This window comes from Mustela erminea, chromosome 9, assembly GCF_009829155.1.
Source record: "Mustela erminea isolate mMusErm1 chromosome 9, mMusErm1.Pri, whole genome shotgun sequence".
Lineage (NCBI taxonomy): Eukaryota > Metazoa > Chordata > Mammalia > Carnivora > Mustelidae > Mustela > Mustela erminea.
In genome coordinates, this window is record NC_045622.1 from 86,405,587 (window position 1) to 86,431,550 (window position 25,964).

Below are 25,964 nucleotides of genomic sequence, written 5' to 3' on the forward strand. Positions count from 1 at the left end.
GAATACCTGCCAAAGGTCGAGCACTATGGTCTGTTCTTCTATGTACTTTATCTCATTCATTAACTTCAAAGAGCCGGAGCAAATAATCCAAAAATTTGTATGGAATCAGAAGAGACCCCGAATCGCTAAGGAAATGTTGAAAAACAAAAATAAAACGGAGGACATCACGTTACCTGATTTCAAGCTTTACTACAAAGCTATGATCACCAAGAAGCATGGTACTGGCATAAAAACAGACACATAGACCAATGGAACAGAGTAGAGAGCCCAGATATGGACCCTCAACTCTATGGTCAATTGATCTTCGACAAAACAGGAAAAAATATACAGTGGAGAAAAGACAGTCTCTTCAATAAATGGTGCTGGGAAAAATGGACAGCTATATGTAGAAGAATGAAACTGGACCAATCTCTTACACCATACACAACGATAAACTCAAAATGGATAAAAGACCTCAATGTGAGACAGGAATCCATCAGAATCCTAGAGGAGAACATAGCCAGTAATCTCTTTGATATCAGCTACAGCAACTTCTTTCAAGATATGTCTCCAAAGGCAAAGGAAACAAAAGAGAAAATGAACTTTTGGGACTTCATCAAAATCAAAAGCTTCTGCACAGCAAAGGAAACAGTCAAGAAAACAAAGAGGCACCCAAGGAATGGAAGAAGATATTTGCAAATGACAGTACAGACAAAAGGTTGATATCCAGGATCTATAAAGAACTCCTCAAACTCAACACACACAAAGCAGACAATCATATCAAAAAATGGGCAGAAGATATGAACAGACAATTCTCCAATGAAGACATACAAATGGCTATCAGACACATGAAAAAATGTTCATCATCACTAGCCCTCAGGGAGATTCAAATTAAAACCACATTGAGATATCACCTTACACCAGTTAGAATGACCAAAATTAGCAAGACAGGAAACAACATGTGTTGGAGGGGATGTGGAGAAAGGGGAACCCTCTTACACTGTTGCTGGGAATGCAAGTTGGTGCAGCCACTTTGGAGAACAGTGTGGAGATTCCTCAAGAAATTAAAAATAGAACTTCCCTATGACCCTGCAATTGCACTACTGGGTATTTATCCCAAAGATACAGATGTAGTGAAAAGAAGGGCCATCTGTACCCCAATGTTTATAGCAGCAATGGCCACAGTTGCCAAACTGTGGAAAGAACCAAGATGCCCTTCAACAGACGAATGGATAAGGAAGATGTGGTCCATATACACTATGGAGTATTATGCCTCCATCAGAAAAGACGAATACCCTACTTTTGTAGCAACATGGACGGGACTGGAAGAGATTATGCTGAGTGAAATAAGTCAAGCAGAGAGAGTCAATTATCATATGGTTTCACTTATTTGTGGAGCATAACAAATAGCATGGAAGATATGGGGAGATAGAGAGGAGAAGGGAGTTGGGGGAAATTGGAAGGGGAGGTGAACCATGAGAGACTATGGACTCTGAAAAACAATCTGAGGATTTTGAAGGGGCGGGGGGTGAGAGGTCGGGGTACCAGGTGGTGGGTATTAGAGAGGGCATGGATTGCATGGAGCACTGGGTGTGGTACAAAAACAATGAATACTGTTTTGCTGAAAATAAATTTAAAAAATTAAAAAAAAATGAAGAGAATGAAATGAAGCTGAAGTAACCAAAACTATAGAACCTAGAACCTAGAAAAACAAATAGTTATTGGGTGCTTAAAATGTATCAGGCATTTTTCTTATTGTAAAGAACAAGACAGGTCAGTCTCAAGAGATTTTAGCATAAGCCTCCAGAAAATGTTTGGAAGTGGGGAGGGTAGGGTGAAGGTTTATAGGGAAGAAAAATCAATAGCACTGTTTTGGGCCACAGTGGCTTTTAGATGCCTGTTAGACATCCAAGTGGTGAGGAGTAGGAGGTAGAGACAAGTCTGGAATGTAAAGGAGAGGTCTGGACTGGAGATAGAACACTGAGTCATCAGCATGTAGATAATATTTAAAGCTGTGGCACTGAATGAGATTTCCCAGGAAAAAAGTAAAGATGGAGAACATGGTTAAGGGTGGACAGCCCTGGGGCCCCCCAACATTGTGGTCTGAGAAAGGGCAAATACTCAGGAAAAGAACTGCAGACATGGCCAATGAGGTGAGTGGAAAATGACCTGAGTCTGGGGTCGTGGAAGCCTAGAGAAAAACGTTTCAAGGGGAAATAATCACTAGTCATGCTACTGTAAAATCTCGCAAATACAGAGAACTAATCACGAGTTTTGGCAAAAAGTTGCTCTTTTATTCAGCAAATTTTTATTTAGTACCAACTCTGTACTAGATATGCTCAAGGGGCCGGTGAACAAAACAGACAAAAGTCCTTGTCCTCATGGGGATCATTTTCTGGTGAGGGGGGAAAGGTGAACAGTTAAATCACAGTGTTAACCATAAAAGTAAAAATTGCCAGTGATTTTACCTGCAAAACATAAGTTTGCTAGGGAGTAAAAAAGAATTGCAATCTGGGACAAACAAGCTGCAGCAAACCATAGGCACGTGGGTTTAAGGAGAAAAAGGGTAATTTGAAAAGGCTGTTAGGAACTAAAAGTCCACCGGAGTAAACTGGGAGTTCAAAGCGTGGTGGCTTCGCATTGGCTGAGCTGTTGCTAGGGCACAAGGAAAGCTTGTCCTCCTCCAGCTGGAGCATTGACTACTGAGTGGTAGGTGTGATCGCTCACCCTGTGGAAAGCTCCTGACTTTATTTATCCCCCTTACTAATTTTCACAATAGCATGCTAGTTGGTTATAAGGGCTTTACAACTAAAACTAAAACAAGGTAGGAGAGAATTCTGGATGAGGGGAATAGAGAAGTGTTGTGATTACAATAGGGTGGTCAGGGAAAACCACACAGGTGAATATGAAGACCTCTCTGAGCAGAGGGCATGAATGAGCTATGCAGGTGTTCTGGAGGAAGAACATTTAAGGGGGGAAAGAACACCTGCCAAAGAAATTGCCTGAAAAGTTTAAAGACTCACTAGGATACTAGTGTGACTGGAGCAGAGTAAGTGGGGAGGAGGGAAATTGAATAAGGCAATGGGGGTAGGGCGGAGGGGAGGCTCTGTGTAGCCTTTACTGTGAGACCGGAAGCCAGGGAGCAGAGGAGTGACACTGGCTGGCTTCCGTGTTGACAGGATTGTGCAGGCTGCTGTGTTGAGAATAGATAGATGAATGGGGGCAGGAGTGGGGAGCTGAGCAAAGACTATAGTGGAGAAGTTGTTTAAGAGGCAACTGTAAGAGTTTCGGTGAGAAATGGTGGCCCTTGGGCCAGGGGGTTAACAGTGAACCTGGTGAGAAGGTGAGAGATTCTGGATAGGCTTGGAATCCAAAGCAGATAGGATTTGCTGATTAGCTAGATGTATAGCCTGTTGAAGAAACCACCAAACATGATAGCAAGATTATGAACTTGAGCAACTGGAAAGATGGCATTACCATTAACTGCGTTGGGGAGGACTTCAGGAAATTGGAAATTCTGCCATGGATATTGTCCTTACATGAGAAGGGAGTGGAGATTTATTTACTTGAAGAGGCTAGCCTTAGTGGGAAGCATGGACAGCTCATCATCAGAATCCCAGCAGAGATGTACAAGCCCATGCAAGCTCTTTTTTTTTTTTAAATTATTATTTTTCTAATTGAAGTATAATTGACACAAAATGTTGCATTAGTTTCAGGTGTACAACACAGTCATTCAATAACTTTATACATTATACTACGCTCTCTCCTGATGGCTTCTATTTTTTCAGTGAAATAGCTCTCAGGGTTGTCAGCCAAGAGTGAATATGCAGGGAGGAGGAGTTTGAAGTTTGCAGAGACACTGGTCAAGAGAGTGAGAGAATGAATGGATGAGGTAGTGAAGTAAAATGCCCAGGCAGCATTAAAAAACCACTCAACCTTGTGACCTTAACATGGTTATGAGTTTTCCTTCAGCCACCTTAAGGCACACAGGTGTGGGTGTGGAGTCAGAAGAGCTGGAATTAGCTGTGACCAAAGGTTTGCTGAGTACAATGGAATGAGAAGGGGAAAGACTTTTAATGTTCAAGGAATTCACTCACCCCATGCCTGAGGGTACAGGAAGTGAGAACTACCATCAATTGAGAGGCTAGCCTCAGGGGAAACTGTGTCTTTGGGAGAGACAAGTTTCATTCTAAGCAAAGAAGTAAAAGAAGCATTCAAGGAGGCTGGGGGGTTGTTACTCTTGGTAAATCTGTTTCACTTGAGTGGTGTGCCGATTGGAAGAAGTGGGTCAAGGAACAAGTGAGAGAAGAGCTGAGAGAGAAGTGGACAACTCTTAAAGAAATGTTTGCTCTGAAGGTGCTGAAAGAGCTGAAGGTTGAAGGCCAAGTTTGTGTGTGTGTGTGTGTGTGTGTGTGTAAGATAGATGATATTTTAGTAGGTTTTTATACCAATAGAAGAGATCCAGTTAACAGGGTGAAAAAATGTCAATATAAGAGAAAAATGGCATGTGGGCATCCTTGTAGAAGCAAAGCCCTTGAGAAGGTCAGAGGGCATTGGATTCAAGGGAGAAGTGGCAGAATTGGCCTTAGAACCAACTCCGTACAAGGAAGGTGGCAAAGAAGACTGTAGGCAGGAAGGCTGGTAGAAACATGAGCTGGAAAGGTTAGTTCTCTTTGCAATGAATCTATTTTATCTCTTCAAGTATGAGAGGTTGTCATCTGGTGCAGTGGGTTGGGGGGGAATGGTGGAGATCTGAGGAAAGACAAGGGTGAGGAGAAACTGTCACAAGGTTGGGAAAATGAAGTTACTAAGGAATTATAGGAAGTTTGTTTGGCAGGATCGAGTGCCCACCTGAGATTTGTGGTCCTAACTCTGAAATGAGATCAGTCAACAGAGTTGTGTAATTTTCCCCCATCAGACCTTGCTGTGTGGGTGCAGGTGCCAAGTAAGTGGCTTCACAAGCACGGAGGGCTGTCCAGGTGAGCGCGATGGAGGGAGCACAGTTAGGATGTTTGCTATGAAGTGGTGCAAATATGGGGCTGCCACCTAGGCTTCGTAAGGGAGGAAGCAAGGACAGGAATGGGGTCTGGATAGTGACAAAGGGTATGATCCAAGGGCTGGAGTGAAAGAACTGGGGTAAATGAACTCAAAGGGTAGAGGACAGGAAACTGAGAGGGGGTGTATGAGGTTCAGACTGTGGAGATGATGCATTACTGATTTTTCTCCCGCAACTGAAAAGAGCCTTAACCAAGTGAAACCTTTATGATCAAGCTGATGTTGCTTTTGGCTGCCCTTAAGAAAGCACTTTCTGATTATATCACTGGTTTGGTCGGGCTTTGTTTGGCTTGGAGAGTGGGAGTTAATGGGAACCTCACAATCGGTTCCAATATAAAATGAGTGCCTTTTGTTTTATCAGAGGGAAGCAATACAGCATAGAGGGGAAATCTATAAATTGCTTTGACATCAATATTGAGAGATGCATTTGATTTTAACTCTTCACATCAATGTTACGATGTCAATACTAAAATAAGAAAAATGCTCCTTTCATAATGAATGGAAATTTCCTCATGATGTCTATGTTATCAGTAACTTTAAAGAACAAGAGGAATTCTCTAGGAGTATATGTAAGAAAGGAATTAATTGAGAGGGGAATATTTTGCTGTTAAGGATTTTAAAGTAAACATAAAAAAATTCATTATGAAATAATTTTTATTCCACTGCAGTGTCATTTAAAATTACAAAAATATAAGCAAATATCATCCAATGTCAGAAGAGATTCAGGGTGGCCATCTTGTACTTAGTGACAAATTAATAGTATCACAGCAATGTTCAATTCATTAAAAAGAATAGTCAAGTTTCATTTGAGTCATAGTTAAGAAAAACTTGGTGTATATCATTAAACTTTCATTTGGCTTATACAATTCCATTTTCTCCAACTGGAAGCTGTGTAGGATCCAGGCCGACTCTCTTCATCGATACAGCAATATCAAACAAATAGTCATAACACTCACACCTATAAAAGAAAAAGCAAAGAACTGAAGGTCTCAGTGAAACAGAGTTCTCCAATCCTACCAGTCACGTTTCTCCTCTTCATAAAGCCAACCTTGTTTCTCGTGCATTTCCCCCCCCTCAATTCCAGGCCAAATTTTTCTCATTTTGCCCCCATTATTAAAACATGGACAGGAATCCTACGGAATCATGCGATCATATTACATGCTTCCCAGGACATAAAGGGAGTTCAAAATATACTACTTATATAAATTTAAGTTGTTGTTTTTACCATGTGTCACTTTTTGAAAAAAAGTGTAGCAAATCATTATATAACTTGGGTTAGCTTTATTCTTCCTTCTAGCCTTAAACTTGGAGAATGAGATCTGTGTTTCCTTCTTTTTTGTCAAGTGCATGATGGCGCCTTGCCAAATAATAGCTTGTCCAATAAATATTTCTTAATAAGTGAATACATAATACAAATCAAATATCTAGAAATAGTAAGCTACTTAAATTTAAACCAATCTGACCAATAATACACACACACAAAATCATACTTCCTTTCAGATCACAAAACATACTTCATTCCCTTTCACATTTCGAGTATGGTGACTTGTCCCAAGTGTCCTATGATTGATACTTACATGGTTTTGGCCTTCTCCCAGGTTTCTCCCCAGACATACACGCCATGACGCCTGACTAGGACTGCGCAGGAGTCAGGGTATTCATTTATTGCACGAGCCATTCGTTCTTTGAGGTCTTTCTCCTCAGGTGTATTCTCAATAATGGGTACCACTAACATATCATCATATCTACAGGACAAAACGAGCCATTTTTTCCCCCATTAAAACAAATAAATGTATTCATATGTTAGGTTTATAATTTTTTTTTTCAAGTAAGCAGTTAGACATTCTCTTTATATCTGAAAGCCACTCCAAATTACAGACAAGATGTTGCATGTTATTCTGTATATCTTGCATAAACAGCTGTATCAAAAGACGCCTTGGGAGTTTGGCAGGTATTATTCTAAGTATAAGTGGCAGAAATTTGTACAGGATACCAAAACCTAACAAAGAAATGATCAAGATCATACATGTATTTCCTTGAAGCAGAGACAACCATAATATTTTCAACAGGTGATGAGACAATGATAGATCGGATAACCAGAAGCATAGAAAGGATTAACAATTTACTTATTAAGTATGAATTTTCCAAAGATACAAAATCCATTCCTTTTATCTCTGCAAGACCCCAAAGTGTTTGAGGCAAATAAATACAGGTGTGGTTTGTGGCACTGGGATAGCTAGAATCTTCTGGAAATAACTCTGTATATGATGTGATAATTTTTTCAGAACAGTCTCAAGTCTGTGGCATTAGAACTTCTTTAGCTTCCACCTTGTTTTCAGGAAATACATGTGATAAAATTGGCACATGTGTTTCCTTTCTGTTTGTGTAAGATAATATTTAAGTGAATAACTTAGTTACTGGTAAAATTAAGTCTATCTCTGAGGTTGTTTATACCCAGTCAAATTCGGACATGTTTTCCCTTTTACATGAATTTCTCTTGCCTTGTTAATATAACATCTGCTTTTTCACTACCTTTGTAATGGCCAAACTAAACAACAAAGAAGTTCTAGGTATAGTTTTATCACAACCTGCAACTTTAGGACAGGAATAGGTTAAGTAGCTGTCATGTAAGGAGATGTTTACTATTTCATTTAAGTAAAATAGAAGTAATTAAAGAATATTCTTTTTTTTTTTAAAGATTTTATTTATTTATTTGACAGACAGAGATTACAAGTAGGTAGAGAGGCAGGCAGAGAGAGAGGGGGAAGCAGGCTCCCTGCTGAGCAGAGAGCCCGATGTCGGACTCGATCGTGGGACTCCCGGATCATGACCTGAGCTGAAGGCAGCTGCCCAACTGACTGAGCCACTAAGGTGCTCCAATTAAAGAATATTCTTAAATATGGAAGGAATGAATTGCTAATCCCAAACATTTCCTAATTTTGGCCAAGAGAATCACAAACATGTATCTTCCTTGAACCTATACTGAATAGTCAGACATCTTTTCAGGGGTAAAATAGTATTACAGCACAATAAGACCTGAAATTCAATCCGAATCACCCACTTTACAGAGAGAAAACTAATTCTTCTGAGTTAAATGAGGAACAGAGCCAGGATGGTCCTTTGATCATTAAATAGTGTTCTTTTCACTCTACCACAGGCGTGTTGCTGCCAGGAGAGAGGACAATTACACTTACATGTGGGAACCTCCCCTGAGGAGAATTAGGTATGTATTTGAAAGTTTTTGTTTTTCAAGATGGACTAAAAAAAAAAAAAAAAAAAAAAAAGCCATATCTCTGCCCCCTGAGTGGTGATAATGAGCCTGTTTCTGATTTCCAGGCTCAAAGAGAATTGGAAAGAACATTTCAAAAAAGTTTGTATTCTTTAAGTTCCAAAACATTTAAAATAATATACGAAATGTGTATGTTATGGTGCATAAGAAATGGTATCTTTTCATTCATGACATTCTTTTCCCCACAGAATTCCAAAGGCTGTGGAATTCTACTGTGGTGTTCCTCTAGGCACCCTGTTATACCTCCTTCTGACCTACTTTTATTTCTTCACCAAAGCAATCAAATGCTGAGGAAATTAAAAGCACACATATTGCTTCTCTTTCAAGACCCAAAATGGAAAAGGCAATGTGAAGCTATACTTTCTTTAGTATGTACACTTCCATAATTTAAACATTTAACTTTTGTAAATAGGTTTTTCACAGTGCCAAGGAATGCTGTAGGCATACAATAAATATTAACTAAAATCAAATCGTAGTAAGTTCTCAACACACTAGTTTAAACTTGTACATTCTACGACGTGGAGTAACAATAAGATATTGCCATCAGAACACTTTAGAAAAACTGGCACCCATTTCCTCTAAGCAAGATAAGGTAGAATCAGGCCCTTTAGCAAATTAATAAGCTCAGAAATAGAATGCCAATACATTCAAAAGAAATGCTTAGCTTGTACCTGAGCACTGAGAACACGTTTCTTCCTGTCCCTGTATTCTAGATTGGCAAATAATTACTACATTTTTGTGGGCTGGTGGATTTGATTTTATCTAGAAAGTTCTATTAAACCATCTATGCCACTTTTCATTCTGAAAAATTATAAAAATACAGAGATCTACTTAATTGAAATAATTGCCCAATGTTTATAAATACTAAAATGTTCTGGAAATACCTAATTAAATTGGGATGAAGTAGAAACTTCAGTGAGGGCTGAAGCTTCCTGGAGACCAAGTGAAAGTAAGGGGATCTTGCTCTCTGGGTGAGTTCATATGGAACATAATCTTTCCATCTCTACAGAAAGCTCAGCCAAGGGTTTTTCGCTTTATTCTGACAAATGTTTCATTATTCATGTTGCTAATAATTTACCAAGGTTGGGGCAGGAGTAGGGAAGGAGGAGAAGTGTCTGATTTGTGTCACTGAGAACAGATCTGTATAATAGTATAATGGTAAGTGGGCTATTATTTAACATAGATCCCACAATACCTCATTAAAGGCATAAAAAGATCAGCAGCCTCTTTATCAGAAGACAGAAAAATACTTTTCAAATTACTTAAGCAAAAATAGAAAAAAAAAATACCTGTAATACCCTCCCGAAGTACATTTCCTTATTCCTTTGATCATCTCTTGATGGGTAATTTTAAACTCTCGTCCTGGAAAGAGAAGGGTGGCCATGACAGCAGCTTTTGAGTGGGTATGAATCACTGCACCTGCTCCTAGAGGAGGAAGAAAAAAGTCACATGCCCAGTGAAAACGAAATGTTACCTTTTAGAGAAACATCTGTATATGTATATATACAACACATATATTTATTTGTATGTAATTTCGAACTTGTTTTTCTTGGCATGGAATCATAAGTTGGCAGCAGACAGGAGGCTAGGAAGGGAAAGAGGAAGAGAGAAATAGTAACAGAGAAGCTGGAAAGCAAAAGGCATTTAACTTTTATCTACATTGGGACAATGCTCAATACTTTACACGTGGCTCAAGAAATAGCTTTAGATGGTCTGAAGTACAGCTGTAATAATCAAGGAGATCAGAGTCAAAATGGTACCATTTTCTGCCTACCTCTCATTGTGTAAGCATTCATGAAAAGAGGAGTACACTGGCTTTTTTTAAGATTCTTACATGGCGGAGGTCCACTTATGTCCTGTTCATTGATGTCACAAACAAACATATCTTCAGGCTGTTTATAGAGTAGGGGAAAAAAAAAAAGGCTTATATAGTATCAGTTAGAAGTGTCCCTTTCCTTGTGCGTGTTAATATATATGTGAGCATACTTAACTCACATTTTAAAAATCCATATACAGTTTCTCTTTGAAAATGTTTTAGCCATTTTGAGAAATAAAAAAAATGTTTCTACTGATGAACTATTCTCAAGAGCTAAAATTCTTCCTTTAGAATTTGAAGAAACAATTGATGTGGAAAATTTCATATGTTTGTAATGATATTGCTGTTTTCATTAATATAGCTTCTTAGATTTTCCCTGCAATTTCACAACTATATTTCAGGGAAGCTATACAAAGAAGTCATCATTCTGAGATGGGTGCTACAATTCTTTTTTTTATATTTCATGACATGAGGAAAAATCTAGAGTAGAATTTCTAATCTCTTGAGAAACTTCTCTGGTAATCAGAACCATGTTCACCTCAATAAAGCATATTATGTTAAAGTTCAAGGAGTTAAGCAGATGCATGGATTTTTCCTAGTAGGGCAGGCATACTTCTGACTTGTGACTTGGACTTGCCAGGGTTTATTACAAACTACAGTCTAAATGTTTTATTAATGAAGCATTATGCCTTAGCTAGAAGTTAAGTGCTATATGTTTGTTCTAACTAGATTCTGAGTCTTCTAAGCATGAATGTGGAATGAGACTTCTCAAAGATTTGAAATAAAGTTTTATAACTTTATATTGGAATAGCCTGGCTATTGCTAAATATGAGCCAGTTTGGTCCATTTGAGACTATCAGTGTGATTCCCCTACTATCCTGATAAAGATGGTGGTATAATGCTGCAAAATTAGAATCACTTTGTAAAGATTGCGCTATTCACTTGTGCCCTCTAGAGGTAGAATGAGAATTCAAAACATATGAGTTGGATGGAGATCAATCACCTTAAAAAATTGTTAATAGTCACTTAACAAATGTTTGTTGATTATTTAAACTATAGCAATATTACCCCCTTCAAAACTTCTTTTGAAATTAATTCCATTTCATAAAACAATAGTCAAGTAGACAAGACAAGTCATTTGGTGTTAAGAAGGATGCCTTTAACATACCTGAATCCGTTCCTTTTGCACTCCTGAAGGAGCAATGTAGATTTCATTGCTGGTAACACAAAATATAGAAATTGGCATTTATTTAACTCTACTGTTCTGCTTTTGACCAAAGACAAGTGTATTCTTGCAGTCCAATCATCAATATTCTTTATACATCAAGTCACACAGAAAGCTGTTTGATTTAATTAATGGCATATGCTATATAGTAAGAATATCAAATTACTGTAATGTATTTATAATGCCAGTGACGCAGCAAAATGTTGATAGTTTTCATATATAATATGTATATTATATATGTTACTATAATAGGTATAATTTTTCACATATATTTCTTTTTACAGTGCAAAATCAATGGTCATCAGAACTATCTGGTTAGGGGAAATACAATTCTAAAAACACAAGTCTTTAGCATCTTTAAGTGTGAGTAAGAAGTTTATCTTATTACACACAGAGTACTTATTATAAAATCCATTCAGAAGAAAATATACTCATGAGGAGTAGATCTCCATTTTACAAGGGATCAAGTTTAATTCTATTGCTTCAAAAGCTCTTCTTATAAAACACGAAGTTCAGGGACCCCTGCTGGACAACTTGTTAAATTACAGCATTAACAGGTCTACTTTCTGGGTGGAACACACACTTCCTATTTGAAAAGCACATCTTTCTTGTGAAAATATTTGGTAATAAAGCTAAAACAACAGCAGAAAGTTAAAAATATAAAAGGCATGCTTACATCTTGAGATCTTCCTGTTACAGAATGTTGTGGTCCTAAGGGAGATGCTATATATTCCACTTAACAGAAAGTACTCTCAAATTTGATTTGGAAATCAATTTCAGAACCTTCGCTAAATTCTCTCTGCTCTCAACAAGGTCCTTTGGCTCCTTTGCCAGTTTCAGCTCCTGCCAGAGGGTATTAAAGAGCTGCCATGTACATGCAAATAAGGAAATCCCAGCACCTGCCCACTCCAGCTTCTGCCTCTGAGGCATGCATAGAGGGACACTGAATATTAACTGTCCTAGTGAAAATGAGGATGATGGTCTATATTGAATCAAGCTATCAATCCAGTTGGGGTTTTTAATAAACCTACAGACTTGCAACTGACAGAAATGAAAGTTCCTTTAAGGGTCCACTTGTAATCTAAGGTCTACAAAATAAATGCCTGAAAATGGGAGAGAAATCCAAAGCACAGCAAGCTATCTCAATCATTTGTTTTCACCGCACAGCTCAATGTAAGGCTTTGTTCCATAAGAAAACAAGGAATGGCATTCCTCCGGAATCAGTGGAATTGGTAGGGGTCATACTGTTGAAAAAGGGCCCTTTGCAAATAACAGGGATCCAAATCTTTTGTCTTTGGGTAACATGGAAGCAATTCAAGAATCATGTGTAGTGCGAAGTCAGTGGATTTGTAGGGTAAGTCTTCTTGTGTGGGGAGAAATTTATGCAATCCTGGGAAGAGACTCAAATAAAGTTCAAGAGTCTGCTGGTAAATAAAATCTACCTACAAAGTGGGGAAATCCAGGGTATTGTTATTCAAATGATTTGGCAATCTGAGTCTGTTTTTACTGCTGCCTTTCTGAAAACAAATCAGTTTAGACTGATCACCTTTTGGCAATTAAAAGATAAGCTAAATAGGTTGTGGAAAAAACATACTTACACCTAAAAGAAGGAGCTATCTGGATAAAAATAGGAAGATGACAGAACCTTTATTTTAGGAGGGAAATATGCCAAGGACTAAAAGTGAAGTTTTTACTTGGTGCTGTAAGCTGCCAACAAAAAGCATTTTGAAATTTGAAGGCATTAAATTTTGGCATTTATTTCTCCATACTCCCTGCTCTTTCACTATTTGGTAAGGAAGGGGACAAAATTCAAGAGTTCCCAATACATCTGTTTTCAGTTGCTTCTATTTTTATTTACTGTCTAGTTATTTAAAAAAAAAATTAAATCTTAAACCTCAGTTATCTTGTCTACAGTATGAATTGATAAATTTTAATTCTAATATCATGCCACAGGATTAGTGTCTCTGACAAATGATGGTATCATAACATGAAAACAGGAAATGTTAAATGTGAATGACAGTGACCCAACCTAAACACAGAGGCTGCAGAGTATCCTGGAATTGCTTATGATTACTGCCATTTTCTTGGTCTTCCGTTTCCTCCTTCTGATTTGACACTTGTATGGATCTTAAACTGTCTTTTATATACATCTTTTGGGATTACACAGACTACACACAAGTAGCATAATCTAGGATCACATTGGCCAAACCTTGGAATCAGTAAATAATTTTATGTTCCCAAATACAATCTATTTATTGGGTTTATCCTTCATTCCAAATTTATTTGCTTTAAGCTTCAGGCAAAGAAAAGTGAAGTTTTACTAACTGCATGGGTATAACATAGTGGATAAAGTTAATGATGGGGACTTACGAAGTCATTTAACTATTAGGGAAAAAACTGGATGTTTTACTACAAATTACCCATCTTTGTAAAGCACAAATTTAGTGAGATTCCAAACAATGCCATATAATTGTGGCTGCTTCCACCTGTGACCTCCAGGAGGAGCTCCTCACCTATTAAGAATCTAACTAAGGGCAAAGCATTTTATGCTTATGATGCAATGTCCCCATTAATTGATTGTAGTGCTATAAAAACCATTTAATTTTAAAAGGTGCCAGTGAGTGTTTTAGAGTGACCACCCACAATTTCAGTGCATGGGTTAACACAATTCTTCTAGAAAGAACACAGTCTTTTATGTCTTTATGATAAAAAACATGTGGCTGTTTCTTTAAAAAGCCACTTAGTAAACAGTTATTTTAAGTGATCTGGGTAGAAAGCTCTATTGTGTACACACATAAACTTTCTCCATATATGAATAAAAAGCAGTTAACTAAAGACAATGTTTAGAGTATAATTTATCATAAATACAGCTGAGAAACCAAATTACTGGGAACTCCATGAAATGAGTGGATAAATGAAAACAACAACGACAAACGTTGTTATCATAGGGCTTTGCTCTGAACAGGTCAACTTGGGAGGTTCTGGCAAAATCACCTGAAAACCTGCAAAGTGCTGAAGTGACAGGAGCACAGGGTGATGGTAAGAGGGGAGGCACAGAGGACATGCAATGTCCCATGAGGAACATGACCCTTCCAGACAGAGCATATCCCTACACATGTAACTGTGACAGTTAAGGCCCCATAGTTGAATTAATATTCTATGAGTAACTTGACAATTTGAAACAGGTGAAATTTCACTGGCATCATCTTGTAGTATGCCGAAAAACCCTTTTTGTTCTAGATGTTCTGATTAAGTTTTACGTTCCATTCCTTTCTAGGAAATGCAGCCTCCTAGGGGGTGTTACTATATTATATTCGAGATTATACAAGTGTTATAGTAACTCAATTTTGCTATAGAAAGTGAATTAGGATAAAGAAATAAATCAAGTTACTTAGTTTAACATTCAGCCTCCAGACAATACTATTCCTAAAACATTTCAGGAGAAAAAAATTCATCCTCTTTTAAAACACTGGAACGAACGAGATTCCACAACCTGCATTTTCATCGTTAGTAGGTTATGTACCACTTCATCTTCTTGGAGGAAAGACACTGACTAAATCTCATGAACAATTAAATACTATTCATTCCTTCTGTTTCAGCCAGTGCCTCGTGTTTTGTCCTCTGAGCAACAAAGACCAGCAGGTGCTGTCCATTGATGATGACATACGATGCATTTAGAAAGGCATATTGCCCGTCTTTTGACTTAATAAAATGTATTTTTTAGTATTTTTTATCGCTTGTCATCTGTACTTAAGTGACTTTTAAAATATGTATCTGAACCTTTAAAACAAATCCTGTTCACTTAGAGGTCGGGGACCTTTTCTAATTCTAGCCATATAAACATACTTGGCAGCATGTTATTTAACTTTGGTACTCCAAAGACTGAGGACCAAATTATTCTGGTTAGAAATTGTCGTTCTTAAATCCTTAGGTATTTTTTTGTGTCTACAACTTCTGCACACTTACTATTCAGTTATGCAAATATTCATTTCTCCATTTAGAAACTAAATATTTCTAGTATCACAAAAAACTGGCACCAGGTGTTCTTTTGACATAACACATATTAGGCTTTTCACTGGACTACTTATATGGATAATTCCCAGAAGTGAAATCAGCCCCAAACTTACCCATGTTTCAAGCTAATTCCTCCTCCAGTCCCAGTGACCCAACCCAAATGGTAAAACTGTTTGCAAAGCTCTGGAATCAGGTATCTTGGATGTTCCTTGTCCTTAAAAGGAAGATAATGATTTTTCTGAGACATAATATTATCAAGTGACTTTTCTAAGCTGACAACTCTGTTAAGAAGCCTATGTAAGGGGGTGCCTGGGGGACTCAGTCAGTTTAGCGTCTGCCTTCGGCTCAGGTCATGATCCCATGGTCCTGGGATTGCTGGAGTCCCCTGTGGTTGGCAGGGGCGGGGTGGGTTCCCCCCAACTGCTCAGCAGGGAGTCTGCTTCTCCCTCTCCCTCTGCGCCTCCTCCATCCCCATTTGTGCTCTCTCTCTCTCAAATAGATAAATAAAATCTTAAAAAAAAAAAAAAAAGACTGAAGGAAGTTTAAGAAAATCTAACATAGAGAAGGTACCACGAGGGAGGAAAACTATTAGAAGACATGCTTTGTTTTTAATGCTTAGAAGGTGGATCTCCTACTGTTATTTAGCAACGTGGAATTATTCAGAATAGGAGCATTTAGAACAACTCCATGGGACAGGCTGCAATAACAAGGTGGGGAGATGCCAGTATATATAAGTGACTACCACAATGGCTGAAATAAAACAGAATCTAGTGCTGAGAGGAACATGCTTCTGTCTGTCCAGCGAATTTTTTTACACAAAACATTACTCAATTAAGTCATGATCTATGACAGCTTTGTGTTCATATTTTGTGTTGGTTCAATTTTATTTTTATTCTAAGATCTTTTTTCCAGTGATTACACTGTTTCCTCTTACTACAAAAGCAGTATCTACTCACTATGGAGTATAAAGTCAAGAAAATAACATGAAAAGGACTCACTAAGAAGCAATCACCATAAACACTTTCTGGGCCCATTCTGATGAGGGTATGTGCATCTGGGAACAAATGTATGCAGGTTGGGATAAATTTCAAGCTTTATGTATTTTTATTGAAGTAGAATTGACATTTGACATTATAGTAGTGGATAACATAAAGAGTAGATATTTGTATATATTGTGAAATGATGAGCACAATAAGTCTAGTTAAAATAAGAGCTTATTTTTATTAAGTCTAATGATTACTTTTTTAGGAAAAAAAATCAATGTTTTGGGCGCCTGGGTGGCTCAGTGGGTTAAGCCTCTGCCTTCGGCTCAGGTCATGGTCCCGGGGTCCTGGGATCGAGCCCCGAATAGGGCTCTCTGCTCAGCAGGGGGCCTTCTTCCCTTCCTCTCCCTCTGCCTGCCTCTCTGCCTACTTGTAATCTCTGTCTGTCAAATAAATAAATAAAATCTTTTAAAAAAATGTAGAATGAAGACACAAAGCAGGCAGTGGGCTGGGTCTGGCCCACGAGCTGCACTTTCCGCCTGCCCCGGGCGGTTCCCCTAAGGAGCCGGTCTGCGATCTCTCGGCCTTAGTGTTTCCAGTTCCAGCCCAGCGAGGAGGAAAAGGAGCAGGGAAGAACCCTGTCAGGGCTTTATATTAAAAAAAAAAAAAAAAAAAAAAAAAAATCAATGTTTTCCCCATTTAAAAAAAAATAAAATTAAAGAAAATGAAAATAATAAAGAAATACAATGAATTCTACTTTTGGCAGTGTGAAATACAACCTTTAACTTGAAAACAACTAAAAATGCTAAGTAATTTTTTTTTAAAGCATTTCTTTTTTTTTTTTTAAGATTTTATTTATTTATTTGGCAGAGAGAGAGATCACAAGTAGGCAGAGAGGCAGGCAGAGAGAGAAGGGGGAGTAGGCTCCCCGCTGAGCAGAGAGCCCAATATAGCACTTGATCTCAGGACCCTGAGATCATGAACTGAGCCCAAAGCAGAGGCCTGCTTAGCCTACTGAGCCACCCAGGTGCCCCTTTTTAAAGCATTTCAAATTGCAAGGCTGGCAAGAAAGTAAGGTTTCACAGTAGCCATAAAAGAACCCAGGGTGAGTCTAACCTGGGAGGGAAGCTCTGAAGTCATAATTTCCCTGAAGGTATTTGCAGAACTCTGGTGAGCTTAAGCTTCAATTTTGATAGCTCTATAAGCCACGAGAAACGTGAGATAAAACCTAGGATGGCCTCAGAATGGGGTACCTGATAGAAAATCCCTCCATAGGCTTGTGACCAGACATGGAGCTACACCCTCCAGGTAAGGGTGAACAAGACATAGTGCTGGTGCACAAAAGCACAGCAAGGAAGCTTGCCTGGCTAAATCTTGGCACTGAGTAAAGGGAAAAATATCTTTGAGTCCAAAGAGAATTACTGAACAGACCAAATTTTCAGCTATTTAACTGGCTTTTGGAAATTATGGTGTTTTCCAAAATTCACTGTTAATATTTTACATATACACTGTATTTTGGTATAATTGATAATTTGATGGAGTAGACTTCAAAATATAAAATTAAGAACATGGGAATGTTAAATGCTTTTGAAGTTCTGAGTTAGCATAGGCTTAGGAGTTAATGGACATAAAGTGAAAATGACATTATAGCATTTATTGCTTATATGACTTTGGATTTCAATTTAATCCATAAAATGAGAACGTTCTGAGGATTAAAAGGAGATACATTGCTACAGGATTCTAGGTATGGGATGAAAAAGTTTTTTTTTTAAAGAGAGAAAATAATGAAGATAAAGCATCCACCAGGACAATATGTGACACAGGGTTAGTTTCCTTCCCATTTTTTTTTTCAGTGTTATGTTAGTTCAGGTGTACAATATACTGTATTTGACAGTTCTATATATTACCCAATGTTTACCACAATAAATATAGTTGCCATTGTTACCATATAATGTTATCACAGTATTACTGACTATATTCCATATGTTGTACTTTTCATCCCTGTGACTTACTTATTTTATAACTGGAAGTTTTACTTTCTTTCCTATTCTAATGTGTTAAAAATTCTTGAATTAAAAATAATAAGAACGTTGTGTTGCCTTTCCTTATATCTGTCCTTACAAAATCTAGCCAGAATTATCCATGCCCTGTATAATTTGCTATTTCCTTTTTTGGTGATACAAATGATATTTTAATTATATATTAAAGTACAGCTAATGAGAAGACTCCTGCAGTCTTCCAATCCTTAAAACCATCAATTTGCATAGCAAGTTGCAAACATTATAGAAAATGGTCTGTTATTATGGGTCTCTCCCCTTTTCCTTTTGTCTTTTCCAGTACTGAGTTATTACAGCAATTAGCCCGCTTCGTGCCACAGGAATAACAATGATAAGGCAGCTGTTGTTAATAAAGTTTCATTCAACCGTTCAAACCCATAAAATTACAATTTCAGGGAAAATAATCAGGGAGCAGTGGGAACTAACAAATATATTGGGTAAAATGCAGTCATCTAAATTGTTCAGAATGGTAAGGAAATAAATATTAGAACATATATTTCAGTAAGAACAGACAAGAAAAAAAAAGTTAACATTTACTTCTCCCTGGAATGTCAGTAATATTACTTGTCTGTTAACTGTTATGTCTGGTTTTCAATTAGAGTAAGAATGTTGAAAGACATTTCCAAAGTTGGATTACAATCGGCTTCTTATAGTAGAGGTCCTATACCATGAAGGAGAAAGATTTAACAGTATTTTTTGTATATTAAAAACAGTAAAGGCTAAAAAGTCGTTGAATCAATACTTTTTAAAAATTTTCCAATCCAGATGTTTTAAGGAAATCAGCTCTACTGTCACTGAGATACCTGGTCCCAGCCAACAATGACTCTAAACCTGCCCCTCTCCACCTTTTCTTTCAATTTAAGCGTAAGAGACATGTACTGCTGGGACAGAGAACCTGGAAGACTCTTCCACAACTATAAAATAAACATGTCAAAGATATTATTTAACCCATCAACTAATGACAGAACCAGAAAGATGATCCAACTATGTCCAAAGACAATGCAAAACACACATCCTTATAAAATAATCCAGAATCCTTGATTTACAAACAAGGAAAAACTGGACAATATCCACCAGGCAGCAGCAAATCCAATGTCCAGAATAGAGGTCACTTCTCTGATCAATAATCATCTGCACTGTTATCGGCATTCTACAGTTTACAGAGCTGCACAATAGCCCTAAGACACCTAATGATTTTTTGTTTTGGGGGGTTTTTTTTGGTCATTTCAGTCTTTTATAATTCTTGACACTGGCCTAAGGCAGGGACTGGATGCAGGCAGAGCCAAGCTGTCAGCATCTTCTCTGTCTCTGGGCTTGCAGAGTCTCTCAGTCTCATTCTCCTTTCTATGTGTACCGAGTTTTCTTTGCAACTTCACCTCCCCTCAGAGCCCTATTTCTCCCTTTCGCTTTTACCATACTTCTTCAGGTCAGCGGAACACTAAATAGAAGAAATGAGAAGGGGCACCTGGGTGGCTCAGTGGGTTAAACCTCTGTCTTCTGCTCAGGTCATGGTCTCAGGGTCCTGGGATCAAGCCCCACATTAGGCTCTCTGCTCAGTGGGGAGCCTGATTTCCTCTCTCTCTGTCTGTCTCTCTGCCTACTTGTGATCTCTTTCTCTGTGTCAAATAAATAAATAAATAAAATCTTTAAAAAAAAAAAAAAGAAGAAGAAGAAGAAATGAGAAGATCTGAAGCCGGCTTCAGCTTTGCCCTCCCACTAGCTGAGTGCCTTCAGGCAAGTCAGGGACACTTCCTGGGTATCAGTTTCCTTAGGTTCATAACTTGAATCCTTGATTCCCACACTTCCCTAGATAGGCCAGCAATTTGTTGTTGTTTAAATTTCAGCGACTGACATAAGTTAGAGCATTTATGTCATTTAACCATCTATTATCACCTTCCTCCAAAAAGAAAGGGCATTTTTAACATAAAAAAAGTAGGATCATCTCAGAATAAAAGGTAGTCCTTTAAATTGAATGCATTAATTTTGTGAAATTCACTTTTTCATTATCCTGAGTTTTCTATTTTGCAATAATTGAGTAAAACCTCTCCAGGAACTCCTATTTGGGGGAGGAATAGGGTGATCTTTTCCTATTTTGTCTCCTTGTCTACAATTTCTCCTTCCACTCCTTCTTCTCTGGCTTACCCTCCACTCTCCTGTTGGTACTAAAAGGATATACTACTTTGATCACTGAACCCCTATTTCTCCAACCACAGAAAGCTCAAATGCAACATCCTTGGTCTGTTACTTAAGACCTTCTGCTTTCTTACCCCAGTTTACCTTTTCAAATATTTTCTTTCAGTTTATGTTTATATAAATCTCTTGTTGGTATTCAACCTACTTGTGGTAGTCAGCCTCCAGGATGACTCTCAGTGGTCCCTGCCTTCTGGTATTCACACCCTGGTGCACAGTCCTTCTCATCATATACCAGGGTGGGGCTGCATGAACAGGGACTGCAGTAGCAGGGCAGAAGAGATGATAGGTCACTTCTGACATTAGCCTATAAAACACTGAGCTTGGTTGCTCTCTCTTGGCTCACTTGCTCTAGGGGAGCGAGCCAGCTGCTAAGTAGTAATGGTACTCGGCCTATGCAGAAGGCCATGTGGTGAAGAGGTGTATGGGTAAAAGTCAGTGAGGAATGGAGGCCTGCCAACAAATACATGGGCAAGCATGGAAGCAGACCTCCAGCTGCAGTCAGGCCTTGAGAGGACAGCAGTTCCAGCAGATGGTTTCACGGTCACCATAGGAGAAACCCTGAGCCAGAACCTTGAGCCAAATGCTCCTGGATTCCTAATCCTCAGCAGCTCTGTGAGACGGTACATGCTTGTGTTTTAAGCCTAAGTTTTGGGGTATTTGTTATGGAGCACTAGTTAACTAAGATATATTTTCTTAGTTTCTAAGTGCATCTTTTTTTCTTCACACTGTTATTGCTCATGCTGGATTTTCAATTATCCCAACTCCAGTTGTGGGACTCCTGCTTGTTGGCCATTATACCAGACTCCCTACCCTCTTAACCTGGGATTCCTTCTCTCATCATCCCAGCAGGAAGTGATCACTCCCTCCTTTAATCCTGTGCCACAACATTTGCTCTATGTATCTCTCCTTTGGTATTATAGAGCCTTCTTCTCATTCATTCTTTCAGTAAATTTTTACTGTAAGCCCTGAAGAAATGAATATGAGTAACATAAAAATCCTTACTCTTGAGAAGCTCACAATCTAGTAAAGAAGTTAGGAAAAGACAAAGCAATACATAATACAAGATAGTCCAAGGTAGTTACTGGTGGGGGGGGGGCGGGGGGAGCTAGTGGTGGGAGGGAGCAGGAGCCGGGAAAACTTCACAGGGAAGGGGATGGTTGAACTAAGCCTTAATGAGGCACAGTCCGAGTATGCCAAGCATTTCCTGGCAATTCAGTCTTGAACACTTCACAAAGTCCCTGCCCTAAAGAAATTTACATAGGAAGAAGGAAACAAACTAGGAACTTAGAGAAACATAGCAAAGATCAACTTTGATTGAGGTGGTTAAGGATAGCCTCTCTGAGCACATAAGGATCTAAAAGCCTACAAAGTGTGGAGAAAAAAACCACTGTAATGAATGTGTTTGTACATGCAAGGTTTTTTTTCTTAAATGTTTTATTTGTGAGATAGAGAGCACACACCAACAGAAGCAGGGGAGAGGGGCAGAGGGAAAAGCAGACCCCCATTGAGGTGGGCTCAATCCCAGGACCCAGAGATCATGACCTGAGCAGACAGATGTTTATTGGACTGAGCCCCCCAGGCGCCCCTCTCACGCAAGGTTTTATCTTGGGGAGTGGCAAGCACTCCAGTCCAAGAGCACAGTGAATGTGAAGGCTGTGGAATGAAGACAGTGCTTTACATGTTTAAGGAATAGGAAAAAGGCCAGGTGGCCAGAGCAGAGTACTGACAAGGAAAGTGCGGATGTCTTTGCAGGGGCCACATCACAAAGGGGCCTGGAAGCCATGCTGGTGAGAACAGTCTCGCTGAGAGGGAAGGCATTCATGGTCGGAGACAGGGAGAGGGGGAGAAACAACTTCTGGATGTGAGAGTGCAGGGAAATCCTGAGTGGAGGGATTGGGCTTCTTCCACCTTGAGAAATGAGATGGGTTCATGTTTAGGCAGATCAGTAGGTTTGGTGGGAGGAAGGTGAGGAAGTTCACATTCAATGTCTTCTATTTTCTCAAGTATGAACAAAGTCATCAGCTGAGTAACAATGTGAGGACAGGGTATGTATGGGAGGCTTGAAAAGATAAAAAAAGATAACATAAAAGATAAATACCTTGAAAAGGTATAAACTAGTAATTTCAGGGAGTGGGACAGTAAAGCACTAGGGAAACCCAGGATGGTTGCTGGGCAGTGGTAAGTGCCAATCTGAGGCGGAAACGTTGAAGATGAAGAGACGCCGGTCCATGTAGTTGTGTAGTTTTCTCTAGGAATGTGGCTCAGAGCAATCACAAAAACGATAGTCAGTAGGGTTCATCTTGGGCTGGGGTTTCGGTAGGCCAACTGTATTTGTAAATTAGGTCAACCATGACCTTAAGTAAGAATTGTTTCAATAGACTGGGTGTAGAAGCCAGATCTCAGTGGATGAAGTAGTGAATAAAACTCAGAAGCTGAGAATTCTAAGGACTCTCGCGATAGTGTGGCTGTGAAAGGCTGGATAGGGAAACTGGTTAATACAGAATTTTCTTTACAGGCTAAAAGGTAAAATTAGGAGAGAGGGAGAGATTAATGACATAGGAAAGCAAAGCCTAAAATAGGTCAATTTTTGTCGAGACAGAGCAGCTGGAATTAGACCAGGGAGGTATTTACCTTAGACAGGAGGAGGAAGAAAGATGCCGGAAAATATGTAATAATATAATTAATAACAAAAATAGTTAACATTCACTGAATATTTATTTTATACCACATACCAAAGGCTTTATATGCACAATTTAACTTACTCCTAATAACCGTATTATGCTAAAAAGATTAATGTCCAAGAGCACTTGGATGGCAACTGGCAGAACCAAGATTTGCACAGGCAGTCAGATTCTGGATGTCTTATTCTTAACCCTTACATTTTAACGTGGATGTCTTGTCTTAACCTTTACATTATAAAGTAGGTGGGAACAGGAAGAAACTGAAGAAGTTCACACCTAATAGCTTTGTTTTCTTTGTGATTTTGGAGGCAAAGTCCTCTTCCAAACAGGCTTAGAGAAGAGGACAAGGTGAGATGGCGAGGTTTTGGGATAGTCACTTAAGGTAATGTGAAGGGAAGCCCCACAGGGCACTACCCAGAGTTGCTCAGGAGCTTGCTGCAGTAGGACACAGTAATATTTGTAGAGACACAAATGTATATCGTTGAGTGACACCCTCCCCATCCCTTGGGAGTTCTGAGTGGGAGGCATTTAAGTAAAGGCAATTATTTGCCTTTACTTAATGGAGGATCCTATGATAGAGGCTACACACAGAGATCTGTTTGAGTAAAGAAAAGAAAGATCCTTCACCCAAAGAAGTATGGGCTAATGGGGCAGTGGTTGGGCAGGGAAGGATATGGCCGTGGGGATGGGCTGCTAGAGCAGAGGGCAGGGTGGAGATCTGATGAGGTCAAGGAAAATAGAAGGAAGGGTACTGAAAAACCTTGTGTTATTGTAATATCAAAGAACAAGAATTATTCAGGGTTCACACATCCAGGACACTGTGATAGGTAAGGTATAATTAAAAAATACAAGTAGTTCCTGGTTTACTTCCGAGCTAAGTACAGCTCCCTGAAGGGCAGGGAACATGCTCTTGATCTATCAATATACCTACCACAGTGCTTTGCTCAATGAACACTGGGTTAAGATCACATCTACATTAAGAAAAGTCCTATGGCACAGGTTACAAACCGGTGGCCCATGGCCTGAACTAGACTTACAAGAAGTGGTTTACTGAAGTGCATATCCAAATCTGTTGAGTATGGAGCTATGGTAACCTGGCGAGCACATTTAGATGGTACTCACTGGTCAGCTTGCTCCAGACTCTGAGCCGTCAGATGTTCTAAAGTTTTAAGAGAAGTCTGAAGTGTTCCCCATTTTGAAAGGTCGGCTCAAAATTTTTATGAACAATGAAGTGAACTAAACTTGCCAGGTTTGGTATGAGAATTCTCGTTTATTCTCATCTCCCTTGATAAAGGCTCTCCCTGATGCTCATTTAGATTATATTTCACCAAGATTTATCTACTGGGGGCATTAACATATGCGTTATTGAATCGTCTTAGCAACGATTCTAACAGGTGGCTTTTCTCACTTTCCACACACACCTGCCTGGCCACCTGACCTGTATCCAACGTCTTCCCCCTTCTCACCCAAATTTCCCTGTCCAGCATTCCCTCCTCACAGTCGTTTCTGCTCATCTGGGGAGTTACTTATTCATACCAGATTGACAAGTATTTCTCAATAAAATCTCCCACGTGATATTACTTTTTAATTGGAACCTTCAGTCCTAAGAGAGAATAACATGGGGAATAAGAAGGTTAATTTTAGGGAGGCTGCCCCTGCCTCTGAAGCAGGGTGTACTGCAGTTATTTATCCGTCTAGTTTTCCTCCAGACCCCAGGCCATTTGACTTAATCACTGCCGTATCCCTGAGCACGTAGGTGTTCCATTAAACTGCTGGGGAGTATACCCAGTGAACGAAAAGCAGATGCAGCCCGAGAGTGCATTTTCCTTTGACTCCTGCTCAAGGAAGCAAGCTTCTCCGATCATCCCACAGTCACTCTAAACTGAGGCAGGCAGAGAGGGAAAGCGCGGGCTCCTGGAGCACAGCCCCGATTTGGCCACCGTTTCCAGTGCGTCCACTGCCTGCCAAACGTCGGGCTGGTCGCCAAGGGCGCAGAAAATAAGCTCGCGAGCAAACAGCCTTAGCTCCATTTGCACTCCAGTGTCTCCCGTTGCCTTGTTTGGCCTGTGTGTCCCCAAAGTTGTTTCAAAACACTCAAGACACCCAGCGCTGTCCTCCGTTATTTTCCCTTTAAAGTGTCTGGCGCCCTTCGCCCGCCGTCAGAGCCCAGCCCCGGGAGCAGGGACCGCGGCAGGGCCGTGGCCTCGCGTCCGCCGGGGGAGCCGCAGCGGCGGAGAGCGAGGGTCGCGTCCGCACTGGTCCCAGGCCCCGCGGGTCCGCGCTCCGCGCTCCCGCCGCCGCGTGCCACCAGCGCCTCACCTCCCGGCTAATACCGCAGCGTGGCCCCGCCCCTACCTGCGCGCTGCAGCGCCGCGAGCCGCAGTCTCCCTCCGGAGCGTGACAGCCCGACATGGCGCGGGTGAGGAGAACCACGACCTCCTATCCTCGCGGGCTTCGGAACCCGCGCTCACTCTGGGCTAAGGAAGACCCGTCTGTGGTGAGGCCGCAACTGCAAACGGGCGGGCGCTGAGGGCAGCCCGAGGGCTGGGCGGACCAGGCGGAAAGCGGGTCTCTGAGGGCCTCGCGGACGCGAGATCCGGAGGCGCGGCCTCCTGGCCGGGAGGTGGGGCGAACGAGGTTGGAGGCGGGACTAAGGAGGGCCTCTTAGCCTC

The 25,964-nt window shown here is 39.9% G+C and overlaps 2 protein-coding genes across 3 annotated transcripts in view; one reads left to right on the forward strand and one right to left on the reverse strand.

The window, feature by feature from the left end:
* Positions 1-5,670: 5,670 nt before the first annotated feature.
* On the reverse strand, positions 5,671-25,864 carry APIP (APAF1 interacting protein). Of its 2 annotated transcripts, XM_032357548.1 has the most exons (7): positions 25,648-25,864; positions 15,492-15,592; positions 11,308-11,356; positions 10,098-10,215; positions 9,613-9,748; positions 6,612-6,779; positions 5,671-5,992 (listed from the first exon to the last, which is right to left on the reverse strand). In XM_032357548.1, the coding sequence occupies exons 1-7, from the start codon at positions 25,702-25,704 to the stop codon at positions 5,893-5,895; spliced, it is 729 nt and encodes a 242-aa protein (XP_032213439.1). In that variant the 5' UTR covers positions 25,705-25,864; the 3' UTR covers positions 5,671-5,892. The 2 variants fall into 2 exon arrangements, with proteins under 2 accessions (XP_032213439.1, XP_032213440.1); XM_032357549.1 differs by lacking the exon at positions 25,648-25,864 and having other exon boundaries at positions 11,308-11,505.
* The window catches only part of PDHX (pyruvate dehydrogenase complex component X), a 70,842-nt gene continuing 70,560 nt past the window's right edge, over positions 25,683-25,964 (forward strand). The window contains exon 1 of the mRNA XM_032357547.1: positions 25,683-25,789. The gene's annotated coding sequence lies outside the window, so the exon portion shown is untranslated. The remainder of the gene's footprint in view (positions 25,790-25,964) is intronic.

Bases quoted from the DNA above. Each gene is read 5' to 3' on its own strand.
- APIP (XM_032357548.1), bottom strand. From the start codon at position 25,704: ATGTCGGGCTGTCACGCTCCGGAGGGAGACTGCGGCTCGCGGCGCTGC. The intron at 15,593-25,647 runs GTAGGGGCGGGG...CTTCCTTTTAAG, and splicing joins CGCGGCGCTGCAGCGCGCAG to GACAAGGAACATCCAAGATA. The intron at 5,993-6,611 runs GTAAGTATCAAT...TTTCTTTTATAG, and splicing joins TGGGAGAAGGCCAAAACCAT to GTGTGAGTGTTATGACTATT.